The 24,847-nt window shown below is 37.8% G+C and overlaps 4 protein-coding genes across 7 annotated transcripts; 1 reads left to right on the plus strand and 3 right to left on the minus strand.

Annotated features, from left to right (window-relative positions):
- Positions 1-470: 470 nt before the first annotated feature.
- LOC103973100 (protein STICHEL-like 2) lies at positions 471-10,093 on the minus strand. Of its 4 annotated transcripts, none has more exons than XM_009387586.3 (7): positions 9,406-10,093; positions 7,129-8,728; positions 6,782-6,995; positions 4,835-5,041; positions 4,436-4,651; positions 2,935-3,676; positions 471-1,128 (listed from the first exon to the last, which is right to left on the minus strand). In XM_009387586.3, the coding sequence occupies exons 2-7, from the start codon at positions 8,653-8,655 to the stop codon at positions 1,056-1,058; spliced, it is 2,979 nt and encodes a 992-aa protein (XP_009385861.2). In that variant the 5' UTR covers positions 8,656-8,728; positions 9,406-10,093; the 3' UTR covers positions 471-1,055. The 4 variants fall into 4 exon arrangements, with proteins under 4 accessions (XP_009385861.2, XP_009385852.2, XP_009385877.2 ...); XM_009387577.3 differs by having other exon boundaries at positions 9,284-10,093; XM_009387602.3 differs by having other exon boundaries at positions 4,850-5,041; positions 9,284-10,091.
- Positions 10,094-10,412: 319 nt separating this feature from the next.
- Positions 10,413-19,012, minus strand: LOC135632113 (actin-related protein 3-like). Its single transcript, XM_065140519.1, has 10 exons — positions 18,738-19,012; positions 17,269-17,503; positions 16,966-17,190; positions 15,547-15,693; positions 13,620-13,712; positions 12,866-12,985; positions 11,517-11,627; positions 11,312-11,437; positions 11,141-11,239; positions 10,413-10,890 (listed from the first exon to the last, which is right to left on the minus strand). Exons 1-10 carry the CDS (start codon positions 18,782-18,784, stop codon positions 10,810-10,812), a joined length of 1,284 nt encoding a protein of 427 aa, XP_064996591.1. The 5' UTR covers positions 18,785-19,012; the 3' UTR covers positions 10,413-10,809.
- Positions 19,013-19,371: 359 nt separating this feature from the next.
- Positions 19,372-22,191, plus strand: LOC103973135 (uncharacterized). The gene is made up of 2 exons (XM_009387627.3): positions 19,372-19,537; positions 21,896-22,191. The coding sequence occupies exons 1-2, from the start codon at positions 19,433-19,435 to the stop codon at positions 21,971-21,973; spliced, it is 183 nt and encodes a 60-aa protein (XP_009385902.1). The 5' UTR covers positions 19,372-19,432; the 3' UTR covers positions 21,974-22,191.
- A 1,019-nt stretch (positions 22,192-23,210) lies between these two features.
- Positions 23,211-24,830, minus strand: LOC103973143 (peptide methionine sulfoxide reductase). Its single transcript, XM_009387638.3, has 2 exons — positions 24,480-24,830; positions 23,211-23,689 (listed from the first exon to the last, which is right to left on the minus strand). Exons 1-2 carry the CDS (start codon positions 24,801-24,803, stop codon positions 23,438-23,440), a joined length of 576 nt encoding a protein of 191 aa, XP_009385913.2. The 5' UTR covers positions 24,804-24,830; the 3' UTR covers positions 23,211-23,437.
- Between the last annotated feature and the right edge of the window lie 17 nt (positions 24,831-24,847).

Raw genomic sequence — 24,847 nt, forward strand, 5'->3', positions numbered from 1 at the left:
ATCGACCCAATAACGAAAGTCCCTTCTATGCTTGTATCTCGGCCAAAGACACACGAGTCTCGCCCTCGGCTTTTATCGTCTTGGGACGACCTGAGTCGGTTTAGTGTAAAGAACGGTCCAAATGAACCTTAAATTGTTCGATTTCAAGACCGAACCGAATCGATCGTTCCGGTTCAACTTTGTTATCTTGGTCACAAAGATGTTGAAGGAGCAATCTACACATCTTTCTACCATAAGGGAGAGACTGTTTAAATAAATTAGATTCATATTTTTAGTAATTATTTTTCAGAATATAATTTCAAAATTACAAAATATATAAAAAAAATCATCCGGTAAAGTATTTGGTCAAAATTAAGTGGGAAAAAGGATTTTGAATTCATTAGAAATTGAGTAAAAATTTGTTCTATAAATCAAGCATCTTCCTGCAGCAAAGAAGCCATTCCCCTCAGCAAGAATACAATGATCAGAGCTTAAGAACAGCAAATTATACACATTGATTTCCCAGATAAGTTTTCCTGACCTTTAAACAACAGTTTGTAATCGTGTCTTACTAGCAGAAGGCACTAATACATTTGACTCGTCACAGAGATCCAATGAGCAAACAGAAACTTCAATGATGGATGCACCTTTCATCTCTGTACAAAGAGATTAATTTAGATAAGATGCTGTTCATTTATCTCAGATCAATTATATTACACAGCTTATGATGCCTCCAGAACATTGAGACAAAATGGGCCATCAAAGAAATCACATTTATCATAATATAATTTCTGCTAACTAGAAGCTAATGCCAGATAAAATTAGACTTTCTCGGTTTTCGCTTGTAGTGCTGCTGCTTATTGTGAATGTAGGTAGACAGCAGAACAAGGGGAAGTAGATAATCACTGTAGAATTTGGAAGACAAAAATGATCCACATCTGGCTGATGACCATTCAATGTTCTTGGGATAGATTCTGCAACTATTGTATGAAGCAGAACATCTCATCGAAGGCATCGTATGATCCCAATGCTCTTTTATTTCACTGGATGTAGGTTAAGAAGCATCAAGCACCTCTCTAGTCAAGGACTTGGGGCTTGGGCATCCTCCAACAGAACAGTTTTGATCTAAGCCTTGATTCTTTGCAAGGTCTGAAAGAAAAAAGATTGCAGTGTCAAAAGAATACTACTATCAGGAACTTGCAGAAAATAAAATGACTCGAGTGAGTAGCTGCTAAATGATTGATTCCTTAATGGCACCAAATGGATTGATGTTTCAAAATTAAAAGTTCAACAGAAAGATGCACATGAATTATCAGTTTACAAGTATCATGTCCTAGCCACTGGATTTGGAGCCACTTCTGTTTTAGTCATGATCTAATCTTATGCCAGCACTTGTATACAGTCTCCTAATTGGATGCATCCTAATACTTCCAAGAGTTATTGAAGATATGTGCTTGCAGTTATTAAAAATCTTGAACCCACATTTAAAAAGTTTCACTGGTTTATTAGAGTTCGTACCTGGCATCTTTTAGATGGACCTCCTTATATGATTATAAATAGAGAGAAACCTTATGGAACTTTGTCCAGATAAATATGATGGTCCGTTACAGTACTAGTCAGGAACGTCAACATATTTCAGTGAGTGCTAAAATTCATGAAATTACCAAGTGATCTCATGGAACTTAATTTGTGAATATTCTGCTTGTGATCAAACTTGTAGCTGAAATAGCAAATTGTGCTTGTGCAGTTTCTGTTGTAGCTAAATATGTAACCTGTTTGTAGTAGACAGTGGTTTGAAGGCATCAACTGTCTTAAGATTTACCCCAGGAAGCAAGACTGGCCACTGGAAACAACTTAAATCAAAATTATTTATTCTTCATAATCTCATTCATAATCTTTTCAATCTGTAGCAGACTTCGGTATTAAAAATCATCTGCCACTTCATGAACCATGTCTATTGCAATTGGGAGGATCAATACTATGACTACACAAAACCTATTCATTAGTTTTCAATAGTTATTAATGAGTCATACTACCAATTCAACCATTACAACCTTTAAAATATTCCTATTTCCAATTCCCCTACATCCATAAATATTTATTAGAGGTAGTCTTCCACCTATGTCCACCACCAACATTTCTATAGGTTATATTTATAAGTCATGTATTCATTCTATTCTATCCTGAAACCACATCTTATCAACAAGCAAACATTGCCATCTAAACTTATCATGTCCAAACACCAACAGATTACTGTATAAACTAAATAGATAACAATCAACTATGACATGAATTACAACAGTCAAAGAACATAATTAACTTGTATACTTTGTTATATCATTTTACAAGCCAGGGGAGTAAAATTGTATGATGGTAAAAAAATACTAGGTAATGTGCCTAGAACCAGATATAACTTCAAGCACCATGTTTATATTTCCTTCACAAGAACTTCTTGGGTTTATATGTATGACTGATTCATTTATGAAATTGAACAAAAAGATTTAATCAGCAAAGTCATGGTCAAGAAGTGCATGAGGAAATGACAAAAAAATGCTAGGTTGTTTGTAAATTGTAATTAATATAATAGCATAAATTATTGGGTAAAAGCCAACAACAATTACTTTTTTAGGTAGATCTGTACATACTCAGATAAAGGTGCTGCTAGAGAAAACCATACCTGGAAGAGACTTCATTTTTGTTGATTGGTAATGCAATGAAACGTTAAATTGTAGTTCAAGATTAAACAGGTTGAGTTACATAGCAAAGTGAAAATAAATCAATTTGAAGGGTGAAAAGGTGCAGTAATAAATACCCATTAAGCACGAAAATATATGGATTGGTGAAGAATGGTTGAGATGTAATAGATTTAGCACCATAAATTTATTAATATCTCAAATTCAAATAAGAAATAGAATCAGATTGGAATACCACAAAATATATCATATTCACACTTACATGGTCTCTTCTCTGGAACTGCAGGTGAACTGGGAAGCTGAGCTGGAATTTAGAATATAAGGGTCATACATGCAAAAATATGACTCAGATGCTTCCTTGTCAGGAATAGATAGTTCTGATTTGTTCTGCTGCTGTATTCTCAGGCAGATCGCATGAGCAGTATTAGACGAAAATAATTTCCTTTGAAACTTTAGTTTCTTTGGGAAACAGTTAGGTTGAATTTCAGGTTCTGGCACACTACTAAATTCACTCGCTTCACCTAGTTTTCCTGAAGAGTATGTTTCAACCTTTCTTTCATTTTGCAAGTTAATTTGTCCATCGGTTGCTACTGATTCAGCACCTTGAACATTATCCTCTGTTTTCCTAACAGTTGTTGCTTTTATGTCATGATTTTTTGGAAGTGGTTTATCACCAAATTGTGCAATGAAAGGTGATAATTTCTGAGCATGATGAGATGAATAAATCTTGAAAGAGCTTTCTATCCTTGCAGATGTCTCAGTCTCACAATCATCACTCATTGTTGAAAGTGATATTTCTTGCTTTCTACCAGAACAGCTCAACAAACTAAATGGTGACTTCTTTGGTTTGGAAACTTTTCTTACTGGTTTTGGGACAAATTTAATTCTGATCTCTACATTGCAGCCCAGCACGTGTTGAAGTGCACATGCAATTAGTTCCTGTGACTTTGCTGCCCTGGATACATGGTCAGGACGATAAAATTCCACTTCTGCCACTGCTACACCTGAAATTTTTACCTTCATGTGTTACACAATTCTCATCAACCGAAAAAATATAAGATGAATATCTGGCAAGGTAAAGAGTAAAATATTATATAAAAGGAAGAATTCCGTTTTGCTTAGAGCAATCCAAAAGTTTTAGGACTAGAGAGATTAAACAGCACAAGGAAAGATTAAATTCCCAATCAAATGTCAAAAGACATCCATGCTTCGTCTCTCTTTGTTTTGCAATGCTGAATTCTAAACTTTATGCACGTAACTGAATCTATGTAGGCCACAGCTAACAAGAAATAAGCCATTGACAGTTGTACAGAAGCACAGAATTGGCTCTAACGTGTATATGTCAATGTTGAATGTTCAGACAAGAATCTGAAATGATGTACATCCTAGTTCCAGTTTGGCAAGGGGATCAAATGAAGATATAGGGTCACAAGGAAAAATAATAATTAAAATTAAGTAATATTATGTTTACGTTGTAATATTGTGAAAATATGATCTGCTGGACATTAAGTTCTTAAGACTTGGAATAGTAAAGAGGTCCAATTCTTGTGCTGTTATGTAATTTGGTATTGGAATGTCATAAGAAAAGAGTCTGGCAGGAGTCCAACTTGTGGAGTGCCGATAGGGCCAATGCAACAGGAAGGATGAATTTTAAACCCAAGAATGCCAAAGTGGTGTCTATTCCTGAATGGACCAGTCAAGTGTGTAAACCATGACTAATATACTTTAAGATGCAAACTATGCGGAAGATATTCCTACTATACCTTCATGAGTATAAACAGCTGATAAGCAACCCTCTTGTTGCAGAAAGCTTCTGAAAGAATTTGATTGACATCGTTGTGTGACTTTTTGCCAGATGCTTTCCAATTTTTTTCTGTTGCAGTTTCTATCCGAACAACCTGGCTTGTTCTCACTGCAAGTATAACAAACAGAGCTCCTGATACCTTCCCAAGCCTTGGTTGTGCTTAATATACCATCATCTGTATTCCAAAGATAAATTTCTTTCAAAGTAAATCACTTTTTACAACTACCATTCATTATTTGTTAGAATTTAAGACACTTTTATTGTCAGTTTTTAGCTTAATTCCATTTAGAACTAAGCACAATATAGAAATTAAGAAGCAAAACATTTTGATTCTGTTAATAAAATAAACTTGCAGTACCTCTTACGTAATTACCTCTCAAGTAGGTCATTTCTGTACATGCATGAGAGCTGTTGATTTCTGTTAAAGGAGAAGATTCTACTGCACTTAACTGTAAAAGAGCAACAGTGAGCCATGTTGCCTGATTCTTTGATGACCTCAATTGTTTTTCAGTTTCAGAAAGAACTTTCAAGGCATGCCTCAGTTTCTGCATGCCAATGTCAGCTGCTGCGAGGAGGAAATCAGAAAAAGAACTAGCATCAGGACCTAACTGAAGAAAAAAACATAGAACAATGAATGCAGTAACAATTCAAGGAAGAGGTAAGTAGCATATCTGTTTCTTGAAGTGAATTCACTCTTCAGAGTTTTCAACTGAGGTTAGAATAAGCATTTCATTGCCAATATATCACGTAGAAACATCAGAATCAATCATAACAGTTAAGTGTTACGTTATGGCAATTTCACGCAGAGGAGTTTTATGACAGAATTTACAAAGTGATATATCCTATGCTTTAATTTTTTTGCAACTATCATCAACAACTCGATAGGATAGATGAAACAATTACACATTGCCAAACAATTTAGGATAACTGCCTGATAATTTGATTAAAAATTGTCCTGATAGAAAACGGCTATCAACCATGACTCTCGAGCAGTTCTCATGTTTACATTATCATAACGAGGATATAACAGGTAGTACAGCTTTCAGTAATATGATAGAAAAGCCTGATTTCCATCTAATAAATGGAAACAGTGACAGGCAAGGCAAATTTACCTGGTAACAAACAGCATAGGAATGGGGCTCCAACCAGAAAAAAAGGAAATGAAGTGGACATTATAGTCAACTGTAAAGGAATTTTCATGCTCCTATGGCCCACTAGACCCTGAAATTCACTAGTGTATCTCTGTGACCTCACCAATTTTCAAAGAGAGAACCTACAAAAAGCTGGATATCACAGCATGTGACTAAGCATGATCTCAAACAGAGCATGATTTACCAATTGATCAAGCCACTCAATTATGTGTTTGAAGTATCTAATACAATTAGATACCGAGTTCACATTCTTAACATTCTAATACACTTTTTTGCAGCCTACGCCAACAATTTAAAGTGACTTTCCAACTAAATCAGTACAAACAAACCAGTAGCAATTACACAGCTTTATATTTTGAGAAGGTCTCCAAGAAAGGGAATTCTTAAACATAGCATATAAAATTTATCTTGATATATGTAGCTTTAAAGTGTTGATATGTGACCTGACTGAAAATCTGAGAATATACACATATAAGCATGTGTTGTAGGAGAATTGGCTCATTTGCTTATTTGTCAATTGCAAAATGATTGCTTCCTGTATCGAAGCTCCTAATTTGGCCTGCTAGATTCTTTTGAAGGAATTTTTGGAAGGTTGTCCTATAATTGAATTAGCTTAAGAGAGACCATAAGGTAGACTTTCCTTTTGTCTAATATCCTTTGAGGTCCTTGGACAAGTCCCTCTCTGGTATAATTTTGCTTCAATTATTAACTTGGACCAATTTAAGACGAAAAGTTTTTCCAAGACTTCTACAGTATTAATTGTGAGTTATAATCTATGACCACTCACATATTGAGGACAAAATTGTTATAGCTGATATCTAATTTGCTTTTTCTTTCAATTTGCATTATGAAATATTTGGGGACGAATAAACATGAAGTTATTAAGAACCTTATGTGACATTCAAGTAAGAGTTTGCCCCATAATACACAAATTAATGCAATTACCTTGTTATAATAAGATCTACACCATTCAATACATATAATATGGAGAAGGAAGAGTTAAAGTCCATTGCCAATTTGGTAATAAAGAACAAAAGCTCATAATTACATCGAACAATTTGAGATTTTTTATTCCAGGTGAAAATCATCGGTATTGTGTTAGTTATGATGATTTGGGTAGTACATTAGTAGGGCAAATGGCATATGTAACGTACCAGCATGCCTCTGTATGAAACTTCTACCTAGTTCAGAAAATCCTGATCTTCCAGCAAGGATGTCCATTATTACATTAGCAAGCTGTGATACTAACTGCAAAGGATCAACCCTCGATACCATAAGCTCTCTAGCTCTTCTAACTGTGTTAGCAGTGTCAGACGACAGTGCCAAATCCAGCAAATTGAGCAACTCATCATCAGAAACAACTCCTATCTGCAAAGAAGCAATCAAATAGAATACAATGCAAGATTTATTACAAAGGACTTTAGAAGAGAATACATCCAAATGCCAATTGCAAACAGAGAAGCCCAAAAAATAATTATCATGACAAGAACTGAATACGCACAAGCTCATTTGCAAGAGATACAGTGATTCTCTTTCCAAGCAATGCAAGCTGATCAAGCATCGTTTCTGCATCTCGAAGAGAACCATTAGATTTTGTAGCAATGAAATCTAGAGCATCCATGTCAAACTCCAATTCCTCTTCTATGCTTATCTTTTGCAACCTGTTGATAATATCAACTTCCTTTATTTTTGGGAAGTGGTACCTTTGGCACCTTGACACATAACTGTGAGGCAATGTGTCCAGATCAGAGGTAATCATAACATATACAGCACGTCCAGGAAATTCATCAAGGCTTTTAAAAATGGTTGCCCATGCCTCCTCTCTCAAGGATTGACACTCTTCTATTATGAAGACCTCAAAGCGAGCCGAACATGGAACCACTGAAGCATTCTTCTGAAGAGCTTTAAACCTTTCTTTATGGTTTATCTTAGCGGCATCAAGCTCTTTGATATTTCTGCTCCTTCCAGAGAATAATAACACACATTCCTGGCAGAACCCACATGGCCTATGTTCCACATCGGATAGGCAATTCAAAGCAGCTGCGAAAACCCTTGCGGTTGATGTCTTACCATTGCCATGAGGTCCATGAAATAAATACAATGGAGATATCTTTCCTTTTGTTATAGCATGCAAAAGGGACTGAGAAACTACATTCAGGCCAACCAACTCATTGAAGGATTTTGGCCTAAATTTCTGGCTTAAGCTTCTCGGACTCTGTGGATACCGTGCAGAATTTATACAAGCCGTCTCTGACTGTTCAGCAGATAGCAAAGGTTTTTCCTGTTCTTCATCATCAGAATAAATATTTCGGCCCCTGTACTTTGGTGTTCCTGACCAACAATAACTGATTCCACAACCACTGAAATTTGAACCAACAACGTCATTGGATTTGGATTGTGAATCCAGAGTTGCAAAGCCCATGGTCGGTCGTCTTGAACCGGTAGTATGAGCTTCACTGACCGACTTACATGGACTTCCTGCATGGCTCACCGCAGAAGCTGGTTTCCTCGAATTTCTATAAAAAGGCTTCTTTCCAGTTGCAGTGACCCTGTCAGCCAAGTCAAATTCAGGCGCTTTATAAGAATCTACTTCCACTTCAACATGCCTTGTGGAATGCCGAACTCTTGCCGAAGCCAATGACTTACGCGGACGATCTCGATGCGATTTATGAGCTAGTTTGGTTCTTGTCGGTTTAGATCCTCGAACTTTCACCGCACAACTCTTCTCAGGGAAGGTGCTCTTCGGATTAGGTATTCTAGAACTAAAATTTGAGCCTGAATTGCTTAGGACATCCTCAATTTCTTCTTTCAGATGATACTTTCCTGACTGGAGAACATGGTGTTTATTCGAATCGTTCATCTCAAAAGGAACATTCAAAGAATTGGCCCCAATGTTCATGTGCTCTATAACTGCAGTAAATTTGCTCATCGAGTTGGTCGATGGATCCCTCAGTGATCTGACTCTCTTTAGTGCCACTAGAGTTTTTGAAAGAGGAATGTCCACGGAATGCCGTGGAGCCTCAGTCATATTGTCGACCCCGTCAATCTAACCAATTAACTCGAGGGAATAAAAAGAAGATGTTACTCTTCCTGTTCCATTCCTGCATGACAAGGATTCAGCAACCACATCAAGTTAGCAAGAGAGATTAAGTTCATCCTCCCAAAAACTCCAAAGAAGGCATCAATGTAGCCCAAATCAAACAAGATAACGAAGTAAAAGTACCTACCAACTGCCGCATTCCAACAGGCAACACTTAAAACAGCAAACAACAACACATAAGGCTAAAGAAGATCTTAAGATCTCCAATGACAGGTATCATAAACAGTATGAACATATTGACTGGTTTACTGAGATGCAAGTCAAGCAACTTTAACATGTTAGGGGAAAAAAATGACTGCAGTGACACTTAACTTTCCTAGATCGATAACAAAGATCAGAAGCTATTCACACAGCTACTGCTGATAGATCACCATTCCAACACATGCAACATAAAATGGCAAATAAAGCAGACAAACAAGTCAACAAACCTCATCAAACATCACGAAACCAAGGGAAGAAAAAGAAACCCACATCTTTTACTGTAACACGTTCAAAAGCTTCAAAAAACACGGAAAGGGTAGAAGCACAATATAGGACTGTACTCTCAGTCTCTCACCATTTCCTTTCTCCTGAAAGCACAACGGCTCGGAAGCAGACGACAAAATCCCCCAAAAGCCCTCCATTTTCCACGGTACTGAAACAAAGCTAGCCCATCACCAACCGAGCAAAAGAACTCACCTAGGAGTCCTCCGGGGAAGGAGAAGGCAGCCCATTGCTTTCTCAAGAAACAGCGGTCTGACACCTGAGCCCTGTCTGATCATGGCAGCAGAAACAACCAAACCAGGCAGAAACAGGCGTGGCAGAGCGATGATGGGGGTGGCAGACAGGTAAATAGGCTCGGTGTCGAGGGGCGAAAGCAGGCGATGCGGTCTTCGCCGTGAGGGGAAGCGTGTGCGGGTGGGTTTCCCAGAGATTCTTCTGCGTCCGCTGGCCATGGCTCGCCTCGGGAATGGCGAACCCGCGGTGGCGCTGCCGTAAATAGTGGCAGAGGACAGGGGCAAAGCACCGCCACCCGCGCCCGCAACCCCGCCGTTAAGCATGAAGAAGACGACGGAACGGGGTGGATCGACGAATCCTACTCGTCCATTAGAAGAGGATCGCCGACCGCGAGGATCTCGACCGTTCCCTCGCTTGGCTGCCTTGGATTCTTCAAGGCGGCATTTATTAGGGCGGTCTCCTGGGAACAGTCGCGCCGTTGTCTTCTACTCCATGTCCATAACTCCCACCCCCTGCCACGTTAGCTCGAGTCGCGCATCCCTCCCGAGTCTCATCCATGTGCAGTGGCTTCCGCTTCAGCTTTGGATACCAAATAGCTTCTTGTTGTTATATGGGAGGAGGCCAAGATTGAATTCACCAACTCGGTTTGTCACTGCATGCAAGAACAGCAGGCTGTAGAGTTGGCAAAGTGATGTCTCACAGAGAGAGAGAGAGATTCAATTAACATGCGAGGTGGGGTGGAAGAAAGTGGAAGGCTTGTGCCTGTGTCAGATGTTGAAGTTTATCTACATATCAATATCTTGCCAGGATGTGAGACATTTATCCCAACATAGCAGTTCAATTGCATGAAGGCTGTCTTATGACATTTAGAGAGAGAGAGAGCATTTCTCATCCAAAAAGTTCATAGGAACATGTTCTGAGAAACCTAAGCAAATACACAGAGTGGGCATTCAGCTTATAAAAGAAAGGAAAAGTCAATTCAGCATCACTGCTGCCTCAAATCTTATATATTTCTCGGACAACAATGTACTGGAAAGAGAGAGAGAGAGAGAGAGAGAGAGAGAGAGAGAGAGAGAGAGCATCTCTCATCCAAAAAGTTTATAGGAAAATGTTCTGGAAAACCTAAGCAAATACAGAGACTGGGCATTCAGCTTATAAAAGAAAAGACAAGTCAATTCAGCATCACTGCTGCCTCCAATCTTATATATTTCTGGGACAACAATGTAATGGAAAAAGGAATACCATCATCATCTACTGCATTTATTATACAACACAGAAAAAGCCCCTTCTCGTCACATCACAAATGTATAGAGCGGGGAGTGAGTTGTAGATGCATACAAAGATATGGTATGCAGTCTTTTGATGTCAGTACATACCCTTGAAGACAGGATTTGTTCTGCAGATGCTGGCTCCGTATTCCTCGTACTCTGCCTTTGTGTGGCAAGCCTACACCAGAAGGAAGCTTCCGTATTAAATCCACACAGAATAAATGTCTTCCGGTATTAACTTAAAACTGTGCATGGTTGACTAGCGAACTAGACCTTATTTATTCATGAATATATACTGAAACTAATGATTTCATATGCACAATGCAAAGATGTAAATATTTAAGTCAAATATAGACAACAAAACCTTTCTTCTACAATTTTTGCTAGTTAAATATTTTTATGATGATTGGGTAGAGTTCAGAATTTACCTCATAAAATTCAGGCGTCGATGCAAGCACAGAACCTCCAAACCAAACTGCATATCTCTGAAAAGGATGACTGACCACATTGACTTCAATGGGTTGAGACTATAGTCAAAACAATAGAAAAATCAGACCTTGACATAAGCAGGCGAAAAGAGAATTCGTTAGACTGCTTACTTTTACATCATCGATGAGTTGGGCGTTGGATGTTACCATCCGTGCATCCACTATCCTTTTTAAATCTCGTTGCAATCTTCTATGGAAATCCTTAAACATTGTTGATCCCCCAGATAACACTATATTCTAAGGCAGTACGAAGAACATATAAGAGCTAGAAAACCTGAAAATTAAATTGTAGAGACATAGGTGATTTGATGCTTACCTTATATAAAGCCCTTCTGGTATCAATTGGTGATAACTGAATGCACTTGTCCACAATAGCAGGTAAAGGAGTGGTAAAATTATCATTGTAAATCTCAGGATGGAAGAAGATCTGCTCATACAAAATACCGATTTTTTAAAACAAGAAAGAGCAATGGGACAGCATATGCTTAAGGGGATTATACTTTGTTACCTCAACTTTAGAGATAATGTGATTTAGGAATGTTATTAGTACATTAGGATTTTAGTTTACGGATTTCTGGTCCGTATAATATTTACTTGTTCCTTTTCATCATTTGAGAACCCTATTTCAGTTAGGATCTAGCATAAGACGCCAAAATATGAAGGGACAAACAGCTTGTTTTGTTTGCAAAACAATAAATAATTGATGCTTTCATTTTCCTTGTGCCTCTTTTATTATTACTCGTTCCTTTACCGCTTCTTATTATTTACCATCTTTAGTGTCTGTGTCTTTGTCTAAGAATATTTTTTAATTATTTATTCTTATTGTTTACCTATTCACTGTAGAACTGCTAAATTATCTGAAGAGCAAGTTTTGTGGATTCTTTCTTGATTGAAGCAGTTATCTATTTCGAGATCTGAAAATCTTATAATGCTTATATCACCTCTGCACTAATTTTAACATTATCTGAAGAACGTATGACATGCTTTGATACCATACCTAAAACTTATGTATGGAAATGGACCAAGAACATGATTGCAATCATAATTTGAGAATCTGAAAGATCTCTTAAAAAGTGTCAGTTCATATCATTTCATGGAAGATCCATGGAATGGCATAATTCATTTTTTACAAAAATGAAAAATTAGAATTGACAAAAAAGATAGACGAGGCAAAGTATTCATGAGGATGATCCACATCAAGAAATACTCTTTCAACAAAACTTACATTTGGTTAGGCCTGACCATGATTTGGTTCGAACCGAAACCAGAACCGAACCGGCCCACGATTTGTTGGTTACAAACCGAATCGAAACCAACTTATAACTGAACCGAAATCGACCTGTAATCGAATTAGAACTAGCCCCAGGCGATTTGGTTCTAGTTCCAATTTGAACCATCGATTCCGTAAATTTAAATTATTTTTCATTATACAAAATAAATTTATAAGTTTTTATATTTTAAACTTTTTTAATTAAAAATACTAAAATATTGGTAGTTCGAACCAGAACCACCAATTCCAGTTCCAAAACCGACCCTTGTCAATTCGATTCCGATTCCTGGTTTGGGAGAACTGGAATCGTGGTCAAGGCTACATTGGTCAACTTGTTCAATAAAAAAACTAATTTGATATTGATTGAATTACAAAGACAAGATAATAAATTATACCTCAGGACCAAGAAACCGTTCATATCCAACATCACAAGAGTATCGTGCTTGGGTCTTTGGTTTGGTACCAATCCATTGCTTTGTATATTTACTATGCTCCTTGTCATGCTTATTGAACTCCTAAAATCATAAAACAAAATAATCAATTGCCAACAACAAGTAATATAACAATTAGTAGAATTTCTTATCATTAAATCTATTTCCACAGGTTACATTACAATTAAGACTTTAATACTTATTTCATTTGTTCAATTTTATACTTATAAAACTCTTTGTTTGTTTTAATCCATGTACATATAGTTATTTTTGTTCTATTTGTGGGCTGTTAGGACTACTGCAATGACTGACACTACCATTTGTGGATATTAACAAATAAAATTTAACATAACTAACCACTGATGACCTAGTCCTCATTTGAGGAAAGAAAAAAGTTCATTCATAATTTGCTGCTCCTTCCTCACAACCTCTCTATGGTAGGTTTTGGTACAAGATCATCTTTAGCTGATCCACTATCAAGTTCTATCAAAATAATAGGATTATGAATGATCAGTGAGTAGTGAGGAGTCTGTTCCATTCGACAATTCTCTTTGTAGCTGGCTTATCATTCAATAAAAATTACTACATTCACGTAGTGACATTTATAACAAGAAATGACACAACAGGAAGAAAAATTTTACATGAAGCATAAAAACCCAGTAGTTTAACTACCTTAGCTTCTATCATGCATTAACTAGTAAATTAAGGACTAAATTACCTTGACAATGTCTGAACAAGTGTAGCAATATGTTTCTTTGATCTTCCTTGCTACTTCAAAAGAATCTTCTGGTGGTATATGCTCTCCCCTTTCCTACAGGGATCATGGTAGCTAATCATGAATAGCAAGTCAAATGCCATAACATATGCTTTTTAAACAGTATTGTGTCCTTTTTCATCCCCAACTTGAAGACTGAAGATTCGAAAAACTTGGAATCTAAAAACTTACATGAATGACATAATAGAAAATCCTTGCCTATGGGGTTCAGTCCTCGAATGATAGTCAAAAGTTTAACAAAGCATGCATGTGATAATTCGTATTAAAAAGAAAATTAGTTGATAGTTTTGGGATTTAGAATGCAGTTTCAGATTATTTCTAGAAAGAAGCCTTTTTTTTTTTCTAAAATAATATAATCTAAGATATCTTTCTCCACTCAGGAGCTTAAGACTTTTGTATCCTTATATTTTGTCAACTCAAGCTAGGTTGCATGTCAAACTTAAGATTAGTCAACACCTCAGTTCAAGCTCAAGACACCCATAACTCTCTACTCTGAACCATTGCACCTACATCATCAACCATAGGTCCATGAAAAGCCTTGCTTATCCTCCATCCTCTACTCTAAAACAGGGTCATCTGTGTTCTAGATGATATCTCTGCCTCCATCCCAACAAAAAGCTCTCACTCTCTCCCTTCATATCCCTCTCTGCATGTTTCTTCCACATTACTGTCCTTCTCCATCCTCTTCCCACAGTTTTCTGTCGCTCAGTTCCATGACTTGAAACTGTTTCAGAACTGAAGGATAATGTTAATGATCAAGGCATGTCAAGGGCTTTTCTTGTTTAAAACCAAACTTCAAGATGTGATAAGATGAGGAACATCAAGGAGTACTGAATAAAAACCTAAAAGTTTCTCTTCATAACCCATGAAACTTGTCAAGACACTAATAACACCTTCCTATTATATATCATCATTTGTCTTAGTTAAAACTCAGCCATAGCGTCGTACCACCAATGGATCAAGAAGAATCATTTTACTCTTTGGAGTGAAAGAAACCAAAATGCCAGAGGTTAAACCATAACATCCCAAGGAAGCATGGGCTCTAGTACTCAAGGTGCGAGTCGGTTGACCTCCAAAAGGACATCACTACAGGAACGCTGTACATGTTCAGATCCATACCAAAATCCCAACTATGTTCAAAACTGCTTGGTTAATGCAATTCTCAAGGCTTCCACATTTGCTATCACTGGGTAACTCTTTCCTCCTATACCATCCTTTTGATACAAATAGGATGATATATATTAAAACCAATAAAATAGGTCATGCATATCTAGCTTAGCCAACCAAGAAACATCAGTATCATTCAATTGACGAATGCCTATGACAACAAGAATGCCAAGAAAACAATAAATAATATCAAAAAGCAAAACGACATCTTGAGGACCAATCAACAAGATGGTGTTTACATATTTGACAAGATATGTTATGCAAATGAACCTCTACATTCAAATTTTCCCAAGAATTTCAGCTCAACACATTCTATTCTAAAAAAATTATGAATCTTTAACTCTAACCCATCACACAGATTAGAGAATTCCATGCTCATAAGTCATGCACAACAAATCACCAGGTAATATGTTGTATTCTGCCTTCCCTTTTCTCGAATGCTAGAGCATCTCTCCCTAATAAGGGCAGGGGTTTGACACTCATCTTCCGCAAACCATGCATTTCTCAAAGTTATGGTGGATAATGCCCCTCCATGGGGCTTTGTGGGCTTATTGGCTTAAATCAACTCGAATTGATCTTGTGCCCTACTCATGGTCCAGGATGACTTACAGCTTGATGACCAATGTGAGGGCCTAGTATCCATTCCACTAAAAGAGAACATGCCGGAAGAAGGCATAATAGGTGTAAAATCATTGTTTTCTACCTTCATAAGTTGCTGAATAAACTGGGTAGCATCCTTGCCCGCAATAGGTATCGATCGGATACTGCTGCCTATTACATAACCATCTGCAACTGGGACAACATGTGTAGCACCATCTCCAATGTCAACCACAACTCCCGTCATTTGACACTGAAAATTATACAGGTCAACATAAGCATCATAAGGTAAATCATAAAACTAATTATTTTGAACTGCATGACTGTATACCATCTCAAAAGTTACTTTAATGGGAAAAACTCAATTAAACAGTGTGTATGAAAAGTTATGTACAACTTCATCTATGGAAAAATAATATAAATAGGTCCCCAAATGGAATAATGGATGCAGGATATAAACATAAACAAGCCACTTGAATTGACATGAGAAAAATATTCTGTTATCTCAGATTGTACATGATCAAATTATATTTCTACAAACAAGTCATCTAGTAAGAGATGTAAGTTCCAAAAGAAACTATGCCCATAGTGCTAAGTCAGTGACTTATTAGAAATTACTTTAGTCAACATAATACTCAGGGACTATGCAGTCTTCATTCTGATACAGTGTGTTCTTTATTCCAACCCACATTTGCAGTACTTCTATCTAACAGGCACAGAATGTGGTCTTATAGCACCCTAAGAAGAACAGTAACACATTAATATGCATGTTAGATAAATATAGATTGATAAGTCTACCACAACAAACTCTATTGACTAAATCTAAATTGGAACTCTTAGCCCTGTCCCAAGATTATTGTCGTCTAGTTCCAGTCAAAAAAGGAGGTTACCATCAACAAAAACATTTTGTATCTATTAGCCGAAAGCTATGCTATTGTTACTTGTAATAGTTGTTCGTCAAGATAACATTTCAAGTTCAAACTGCATAAGTATGCAGATACTTTGATCAACACAAGCACAAACTCAATATTTGGTTCCCAAATATTTGCACAGTGTCATATTAATCCCATACCAACAGTATCAATATTACTTTGTCCCTCAAACTTTTTTTTTTTTTTGCAAAGGTAAGTCGTGAAGACGGGATTCGAACCCAGGTACTTGTGATATACTGTCAAAGTCTTTATCAGCTAAGCTTCTTCTTAGGAGTCCCTCAAACTTGCAATAACTAGTTAGAGCTTTCTTAGGTAAATCATACTATAATAATTTTCCCAAGTTGCTTTCTTCAAGTATTGACATAAAATAAGAAATTATGAGTTCAAAACAGGGAAAATACCCTAATCATCATAGAAATGCATAAAATTCCTACACCATCAACATTAGGAACGCAATATATCTGAGAAATAATTTCTTAAATTAGATTTAAAAACACAAACTGGAAGTTCAGCTACATAACAGAAGTTTTAGATATGACTTCAAATATGTATCACAAATGTCAAAATTATCTTGAAAAGTTGCTAACACCTACCTTTGAAGTTGTGTAACCAGCAGCAAGGGCTAGGACAGGCTGAACCGCTATATACAATCCAGGAATATTGAATGTCTCAAACATGATTTCCCCTGTATATTCACGACTCTCAGGAGCAGTAAGTGGACTCTCGGTCAGAAGAAAATAGTGATCTTCTGGGTCACAACGTAAATAATTGAAGATGCATTGTTGCCAAAATCTTTCCATTGCATCCCAATTCTCCACCTGCAAAAAGGGCACTGTGAGCTTGAAGGAATCTCCAAGGAACACAAAATTGCAACGTACTGCTTGTCATTATCATACCTGACCATGATGAATAGGGTAACTAAGACCATATGTAGTACTAGAGCGAGAATACAATAGAGCTTCTTCTCCAATTGAAAAATCAAGATCAGCCATTACACTTGCACTGTGCTGTGCAAGCCAATTTCCTTTACTGATACTCTTTGATTGATTTGAAAAAGACTCATTGACAGCAACCACAGTAGGAATGATGAAGGAAGGTTCAACATTGCCAGCAAATCCCATTTTTGTGTACCTAAGAAAAAGTAAAGCATATCATGGAAGCAGAAATATAATCAGAAGTACTCATAACTGACTGCAATCAAATGAAAGATTATCAAAGATTATCTATTAGCTGTTTACTATAATTAAAAAAATGCCAGAAGAAAGCATAATTTTGCAGGAAAAATTCATAGCAAGGCTAACTTGTCAATACCTAAGCTTGTAAAGAGGCATTCCATTAGACATGGATGGAGAACCCAGGTTAAGGTTCAGCCAGCAATGTGGTCCTAAAATTTCCCCAACTCCTGGTCACTGAACCAGCATTTTCAGGGAAGATGAAACCTTGGGTCCAAGGTCTCTCTGCTTAAAAATTAGGACCCAATCACTTTATTGACTTCAGCTAGAATGGTCATGAATTTTGTATAGCCCAACAAACTCCTAGTTTAGGAAGAGGAATTAGGATTTAATAATATAAAGATGATACTGCTCCATCCTACTTTCTGCAATATTATGATCATGATAATCTTTTTTGGATGAAACCACATTAAAACAATAATTTCTCAATTACTCAATCATTTAGCTTATTTTAATGTATCATAACCCCGTTGACTAGTGTACTTATGATATGTCTTTCAAACATGATGAGATATTCCTAACTTAGTAGTACAAAAATAGGCTTCAGTCAGTCCAGTTTCAAATCTCCAGGACAATAACACATGGTTTTCCTTATACTCTTCGTCTGTTGGACCTCTGGCATTCCTTCTCTGTTAAAGGCTTTTGTGTTCACCGATAATTACATTCTTTGATGCTGTCGATTTCCTTCCAATTTTAGGCAACATCCATTAGAGAATGTTTGGTACCAACCGGACTTCCAAAAGCCACAACCTTATCTTGTCCATCCAACACATCACACGCAGAAAAGACTGCACATACCCCTTACTACATCCCAGTCTAGAACCACAGCCATATCATAATCTTGACAATTCGACCAAACAATCCGGTATCTGTTCTTAGACACACCTTGAGATGTCCTTGCACATATCACTTCGACCTCGCTGTTCCATAACTTTTCCACCTTTTTAAAGATTTCCTAGCCGACACCAAATTCACTTCAGGATCGGAACTCAAAATCTCCAACAACAGTTCATCGACCAACTTTCACCTCAAGTTTCCGATTTCGCACGCAATCGAGGATCAAACCGACATAACAAGAAGCATATAAATGCAATCAAACTTGCAGGGAGTCAAAAGAGTGACGCCATCAGTACCCGGAGCCGTTGTCGATGACCACCACGGGCCGAGAGGCAGCGTCCATCTGGATGCTTCGGGGCGGGTCTGTCGGCGAGATCCAAGGAGCGGGAACGCCGGGGGCAACCACTCATGGTATTGGCGCCGTCAGGTGCGGCGCTACCGGGGATCCCGGGCCGAGAACGAGAAGGCGAAGGAAAGCGATGGCGTGGATCCGAGCGGCTCGACGCGAATCCACCGTCGCCCTCTTCCGACACGTAGCGGGCGAGCGAGCTCTCGATGGCGACGCCAAGTATATATTGGCCATAGATGCCTTCGGCCTGAAGCATTCCGGCCCTCTCGATGTGTTACTCCGCATTGCTGTCGGCGGCGGTAGTTTTGACGTCACCGTCACGTTCAAATCAATTTTTATTTAGTTTGTAATAAATATATTAGAAAAAATTATTTGGTTTTTTTTTGTGTGGAAATTTTGTCCTTAAAATTATCAAAATCCAAATACTTGTAAACACTATAAATATATTATTTTGAATTAAATCATATAGATAAATCATTTTAAATGGTAATGCAGAACCGGTTCTCTATATCGTAGTTTTGGACACCGGTCTGACTCGGGCTCGGTCCGAGTCGACTCCTATTAGTACAAGGCATCATCCTTGGCTCGTCCGAATCGAAGGGTAGAAGAAAGCGGCGGAGATCGGCAAAGGAGCAGGAGAAGATGGTGCGGGTGGCGACGTTCTTCGCGATGAGCTTCGGCGCCTTCCTCTTCTGGCAGTCCATGGAGAAGATCCACGTCTGGATGGCTCTCCACCAAGACGAAAAGGTCTCCCCTTTCCCCTTTCTCGTCCTCTCTCGTCTCATTGTAGTTGGATCTGTGATCGAGAAACTCATGTGGGGAATGGCGACCAAAACCTTAGGGTTAGATTCGATAAATATGATATCTCATGGATTGGATGGAGCACCAAACATCTCTTGCCTTTCTGCTCGTATTTAGACCCAGTCGATACTGGTATTTAGGTATTTCCAGGAAGACCATGCAAGAAGAAACTTCTGTTCAAACCTTCATGGGTTTCTTCTGAAATCACAATTTGATTAATTGATTCTGTTTTTTCTTGACTTTCTTCTGCACAAATTCTCTTTTTTTTTTCCACCTAGTTATTAATAGTTCTTGAGTTCCTTGATTTCTAAAAGATTTTTCTTTACTGATCTCCAAGTTACTAATAGCAAACGAGTATTAGATCTTCTCTTATAGAATTCAGTGATAGGACAGGATCTCTGAGCATTTGATAAACCAAGGTAAATATGCTACTGACACATTGGAGGGGGAAATTGGCTTATTTTCTGGCATACGAGATCCTATGAATATCATTTATCCAACATTAGAGGGCTTTCATGTTTGGACGGCAATGTTCTCCATTTTTGTGACTGACTACTGGAAGCAAGGCAGTGGACCTTCATAGTTTTAGTGCATGATTGTCTTTGTCTCTTTCCTTTATATGTACACTATGACAATTGGGCCAATGTAGAATCTTTTGAGTTTTGACTAACTTACTGTTTTACATGATGTTTCACTCTTTGTACACTGGTCATTGTGGATCTTGGTATCATGTTAATCGTATTGTTCCTGTGGTTATTTAAAGGATAGATTTGTTGATGTGAAGTGTTACGATTTTATCAGTTAGTGTTGCTTGAATGGTCAAATATTTTACTCGAAAATCCAGTCTCTGATTCTACTAACCTTTGAGGCATCGATAAAAGTCCATGTTGAAGTTACCTCTGTCGGGTGCATTTTCGCTTACTGAATCACGTGGTCTATTGTCTTGAATTTTATGCCACTATATATGCATGATTACACCATTATTGCAATAAGAAAAATATGGCATATACCCATGCTTCATTTTTTTGTTAATTTCTTCAAAGGCACTCTCGGTTTAAAATATTGCCTTCTACCAGATTGTTGTTTACGATTAATGATGCATGCATTTTGATATCTGTATGAGATCATGAGTGCCTATCTAGCTGTTAAAGGGGTACATAAGCAAGCTTTAAACCAAAGGCCATCTGAATAATATTTGCTTCTCTTTGTTCATTGAGCTTTTTTAAATTCTAAATTTATCAAGTGCTCTTCACTATACTTTGTTAATTTGAACAGAAATGTTAATTTCAAGATTTATTTCTCTTTCGTAATTCATCTGATACTATCATGAATACTTTGATTATTTGATAGGAGATTCCATCATCCTTTTTTTATTTGTGATGAGTGTATATTTTCTTTTTCTCTTCATTCAACTTGGTTCTGTTAATGTGTAGTCATAAATAACAAAAGTGGAATATTGAGTTTTTGAGGATGAAGTTTAATTTTGTACATGCAACTTATCAAAATTGAATTCAAACTATTTATTATTAAATTCAGGGCCGAAGGGATTTAATAAACTTACCAGGTTTTAAAATGCTTCTGTCACATGTACTGAGTGGCTGATACTTTAGCTGTACATGAGTAACATGGGACATAGATACAGTGATAGACCACTCCCCACATATTGGAAATCATGCCACCTGATGAGTTGCATTCTTGTTTTAGTGAGATAACTTCTGTTTGCTGTAAGCCACAAGGTTTTATATTTGTCGAGGTTCAATTAACTAAAAAAAGTGCAAACTAGATGCTTAGTGTTTGCTTGTAGACTATCTCTAAATCAATAGAAAATCAAAATAAACCTGATGCTCCTTCATTCCTCGTTTGGAGGAGTAATCTAGATTGCCTGCAAAAGGTTCTTCCATCATGTGACTTGATTGATGGATGACTTGTCTTAATTTGTTTCAAAGATGTTTTGGGAGAGAGGCTTCTCTGTGCTGTTACATTTTTTAAATATTTTTCTTAATCTATTTTAGGACTTAAAATTTGGACTTTTTTTGCAAGATTTAGTTTATTGCCACGTTGTTTCAAGTTCCTCCTATATTTTTTAATGCTTATTCTGGCTTTTTAGAAGTTATTTGTAACTTTTATAATTAGGAAATGGATTAGGTGTCTAACTTAAGCAGCCTATTAGTAACCTGGCTTAGGAATTCTGTTCACATTGACTAGGCCAGTAGGATGTTAGGATCATGGAAAATGGCATGCGTTGCGTGATTCTGAAACTTCTGGTAGCATTTTGTGGTTTTAATTCCCTTTTCTTTCTTCCAGTTGGAGAGATTAGAGAGGGAAATGGAGATTAAGCGACTCAGAGAAGAGCTATTGGCGCAAGCCAGACAGACGGATTAACTTGTGTAATCTTTGTTACTGCCTGAAATGCTTGATTCGTAGGTGAATTTCGGATTGCTAAAGCTGAGGTTTCTCAGAAAAACGATATCCTCTTTCCATTTTACGCTATTAATAAATAAGCTAGGAGTTGATATTTCAAACTTCCCCTCTTTATCATGTATTCCAAAGTTTGCTTGATGTTATAATAATCTGAATCCCATGAAAGTGCTCTTATTGAATTGTCTTGAAGAAAAAGCAGATGTTCTTTAATGCATTTCGACCATCAACTATATGTTTGCTGTTTCATGCAAGTCTTCTGCATGAGGATATATAATTATGACAGCATGTGTAGCAAACAAAGGAAATCATGTTCCGCGCTTGTTGCATTTGATTCCTTAGTCCTTTTGTCTTTGTGCAGACAGCATAAGCATGATATTTGGTTCAAATGTAAGGTCTCAGTCATCATCATTTGCCAGACCATTAAATGTGTTTGCCCAAATTGTAGCTTTATCTGCAACTCTTGCACAACTTGGTTGAAATCACATTCTTATTATATTGTAGCATCCCATGCAAATGAAATGGTAAGAAGCTCAAGACATGTTCAAGTTGCATCAGCCTTTCCTGTGAACTAGAAAAAAATTCATACAGGAATATCTGAACTTTTCTTTCAGAGTGAATTATCTTTGAGATCAGTAAGTTTTCTTGTGCCTACTCTGTTACATCATCAAGGTATCTGAGAGCATCTGAGATTCAATGAAACCAGTAGCTGTAACAGCATCACTCAGTTTAATCAATTCAATTGCAAGAACAAATAGTTTCTTTCTCTGATTTCTTGTCCACCCCAAGTATCTTCTTCAACCATTCTCTTATTGTCTGAGGTGCATCTATTCCATGTATTCTTAAGTTTTCTCCAAACAAAATTATGCTTCATGTGTATTCTTTAAGGTTTTCTCTTGAACAAAAAACATAAATTCATTCAGCAAAAGAGCTCTCAAAACTTGTTTTAAAGAATACAGAACAAGTGACACCTTCTAAGCAATTGGCTACTTATGTGCAACCAAAATTGTGAGGATGGCTGTAGTTGGAAAGGCTTTCTAGACCCAACTAGAACAAGAATCCAGTCAAGAATACCCTGTCATACAAGAATTGCAACAAATGATCATAGAAACTTGTTTCATGGGGAGAAAATAGTTGTTGTTGGTCTTTCTCTCTGTGGTTTGTTATAGTATCTGGAGCTCATCAAACATAATAACTATCATTCAGAAACTCCAAGCCTTTTCATGGCATAATGAGATAGAAGTACATGAATATCCATCATAAGGTCAACCACTTGTGATGCTAGTTGGGCTTATTTAAGCACTGCTACACTACAAACTAGTAGAAACTGCATGCTTTATTCTAAACAAACTCAACAATCCATCCTTACCTTGACACTGTGAAAGAAAAAAAGCATGACAAGTTCAACATGTGGCAAACCTGCTCACATCAACCATAGCATCTGATAGGGTCATTGCACCCTTTTCTTGCAGATTGCTTCAGTCCTCTTCCACCACCTTTCTCTAGATATTGCTGATGGTACTCTTCTGCTCTGTAAAATCTCTTTACTGGTAGAATCTCTGTCACAATCTTGTCCTGGATCTCATTCTGTTTCAGTTCCATAGATTCCCTTGCCAATATAGCCTGTGCCTCACTATAGAAGTAGATCCCTGATCGATACTGTGTGCCAATATCATTTCCCTGCACAACATCATACATACATGCACTGCATACCTTTTTCCCAAGTATATGACAATTATGTAAGGTTGGAGCTGGAAAATAGAATCAAAGGAAGGATCAATTAAGGTTCCTACGGTACAAGTTGCCAATATATGATCGACCTCCAAATCTGTCAACAACCATCTTGGATTGACTTGGTTCTGTCAACTCGATAAATGGTGATCTGAATCCAAGACTGCCCCCTAAAGAGTAGCCTAAGATTGATCGGTCAACGAATTGACTTGTTCTCCATGAATTCACTAATCAAATACTTTTTGGCCAAGTCAATTCAATCTTAACAGTTATATCTAAAGCTATAAACACATGTATCATAACACACTCAAACAAAAATATCATCAATAGAATTAGAAGTCGATAATCAATCATATTACAGAAATCTTGATGCTTGGGGAGAAGAAGAAATCAGTTTTTGATTGCTGCTACAGATTGTTAGTTGACATTTTCGAAATTTGTCATATAAGATGTTGAAGCCCGATTATTGATGAGTCAATCAAATGCTCTAACACCAATTTAGGGTTTCTGATGTGAAATTTCTTGATCGAAGTCTTGAACTCAAACTAAGGTAAGTGAGTCACCAAACTAGCATTTTAAGTGTGTAGATTGCAGATCATCGTCGATGAATCTCAAACATACAAAGAAGAAAGAGAAAAAAAGAAGAAGATAAATATCAATGTAGATCGCGAACCACGGATGCATACGAGCGTTGAAATCACAAACAGATGGTGGCGACGGGCCAAAAACGAGCACGCACCTGGCGATCGAGGGTGGTGGGGTCATGACGAGACCAGAAGAGGGCGAGGAGGGCGGGGTAGGGGCAGGCGGCGGGGTCGAAGTGCACGCGGACGACCTCGGCGTGGCCGGTGTCGCCGCCGCAGACGGCCCTGTAGGTGGGATCCGGGAGGTGGCCCTGCGAGTACCCCACCTCGGTCTTCACCACCCCTTCCAGGCGCTGGAAGGCCAGTTCCAGCCCCCAGAAGCACCCCGCTGCAAATTGCGCCAGTTGGAGGCCGGGCTGTGCCGGCGAGTCTAGGTCCGATGCCAGAGCCGAGTTCGCACCCTCCGCCGTCGCCGCCATTCTGCCCTTCTCGGGTGTCGAACGGGGTGGGTATGCGAGGCTTT

The sequence above is a fragment of the Musa acuminata genome, chromosome BXJ3-2 (assembly GCF_036884655.1).
Source record: "Musa acuminata AAA Group cultivar baxijiao chromosome BXJ3-2, Cavendish_Baxijiao_AAA, whole genome shotgun sequence".
NCBI classification, from domain to species: Eukaryota; Viridiplantae; Streptophyta; class Magnoliopsida; order Zingiberales; family Musaceae; genus Musa; species Musa acuminata.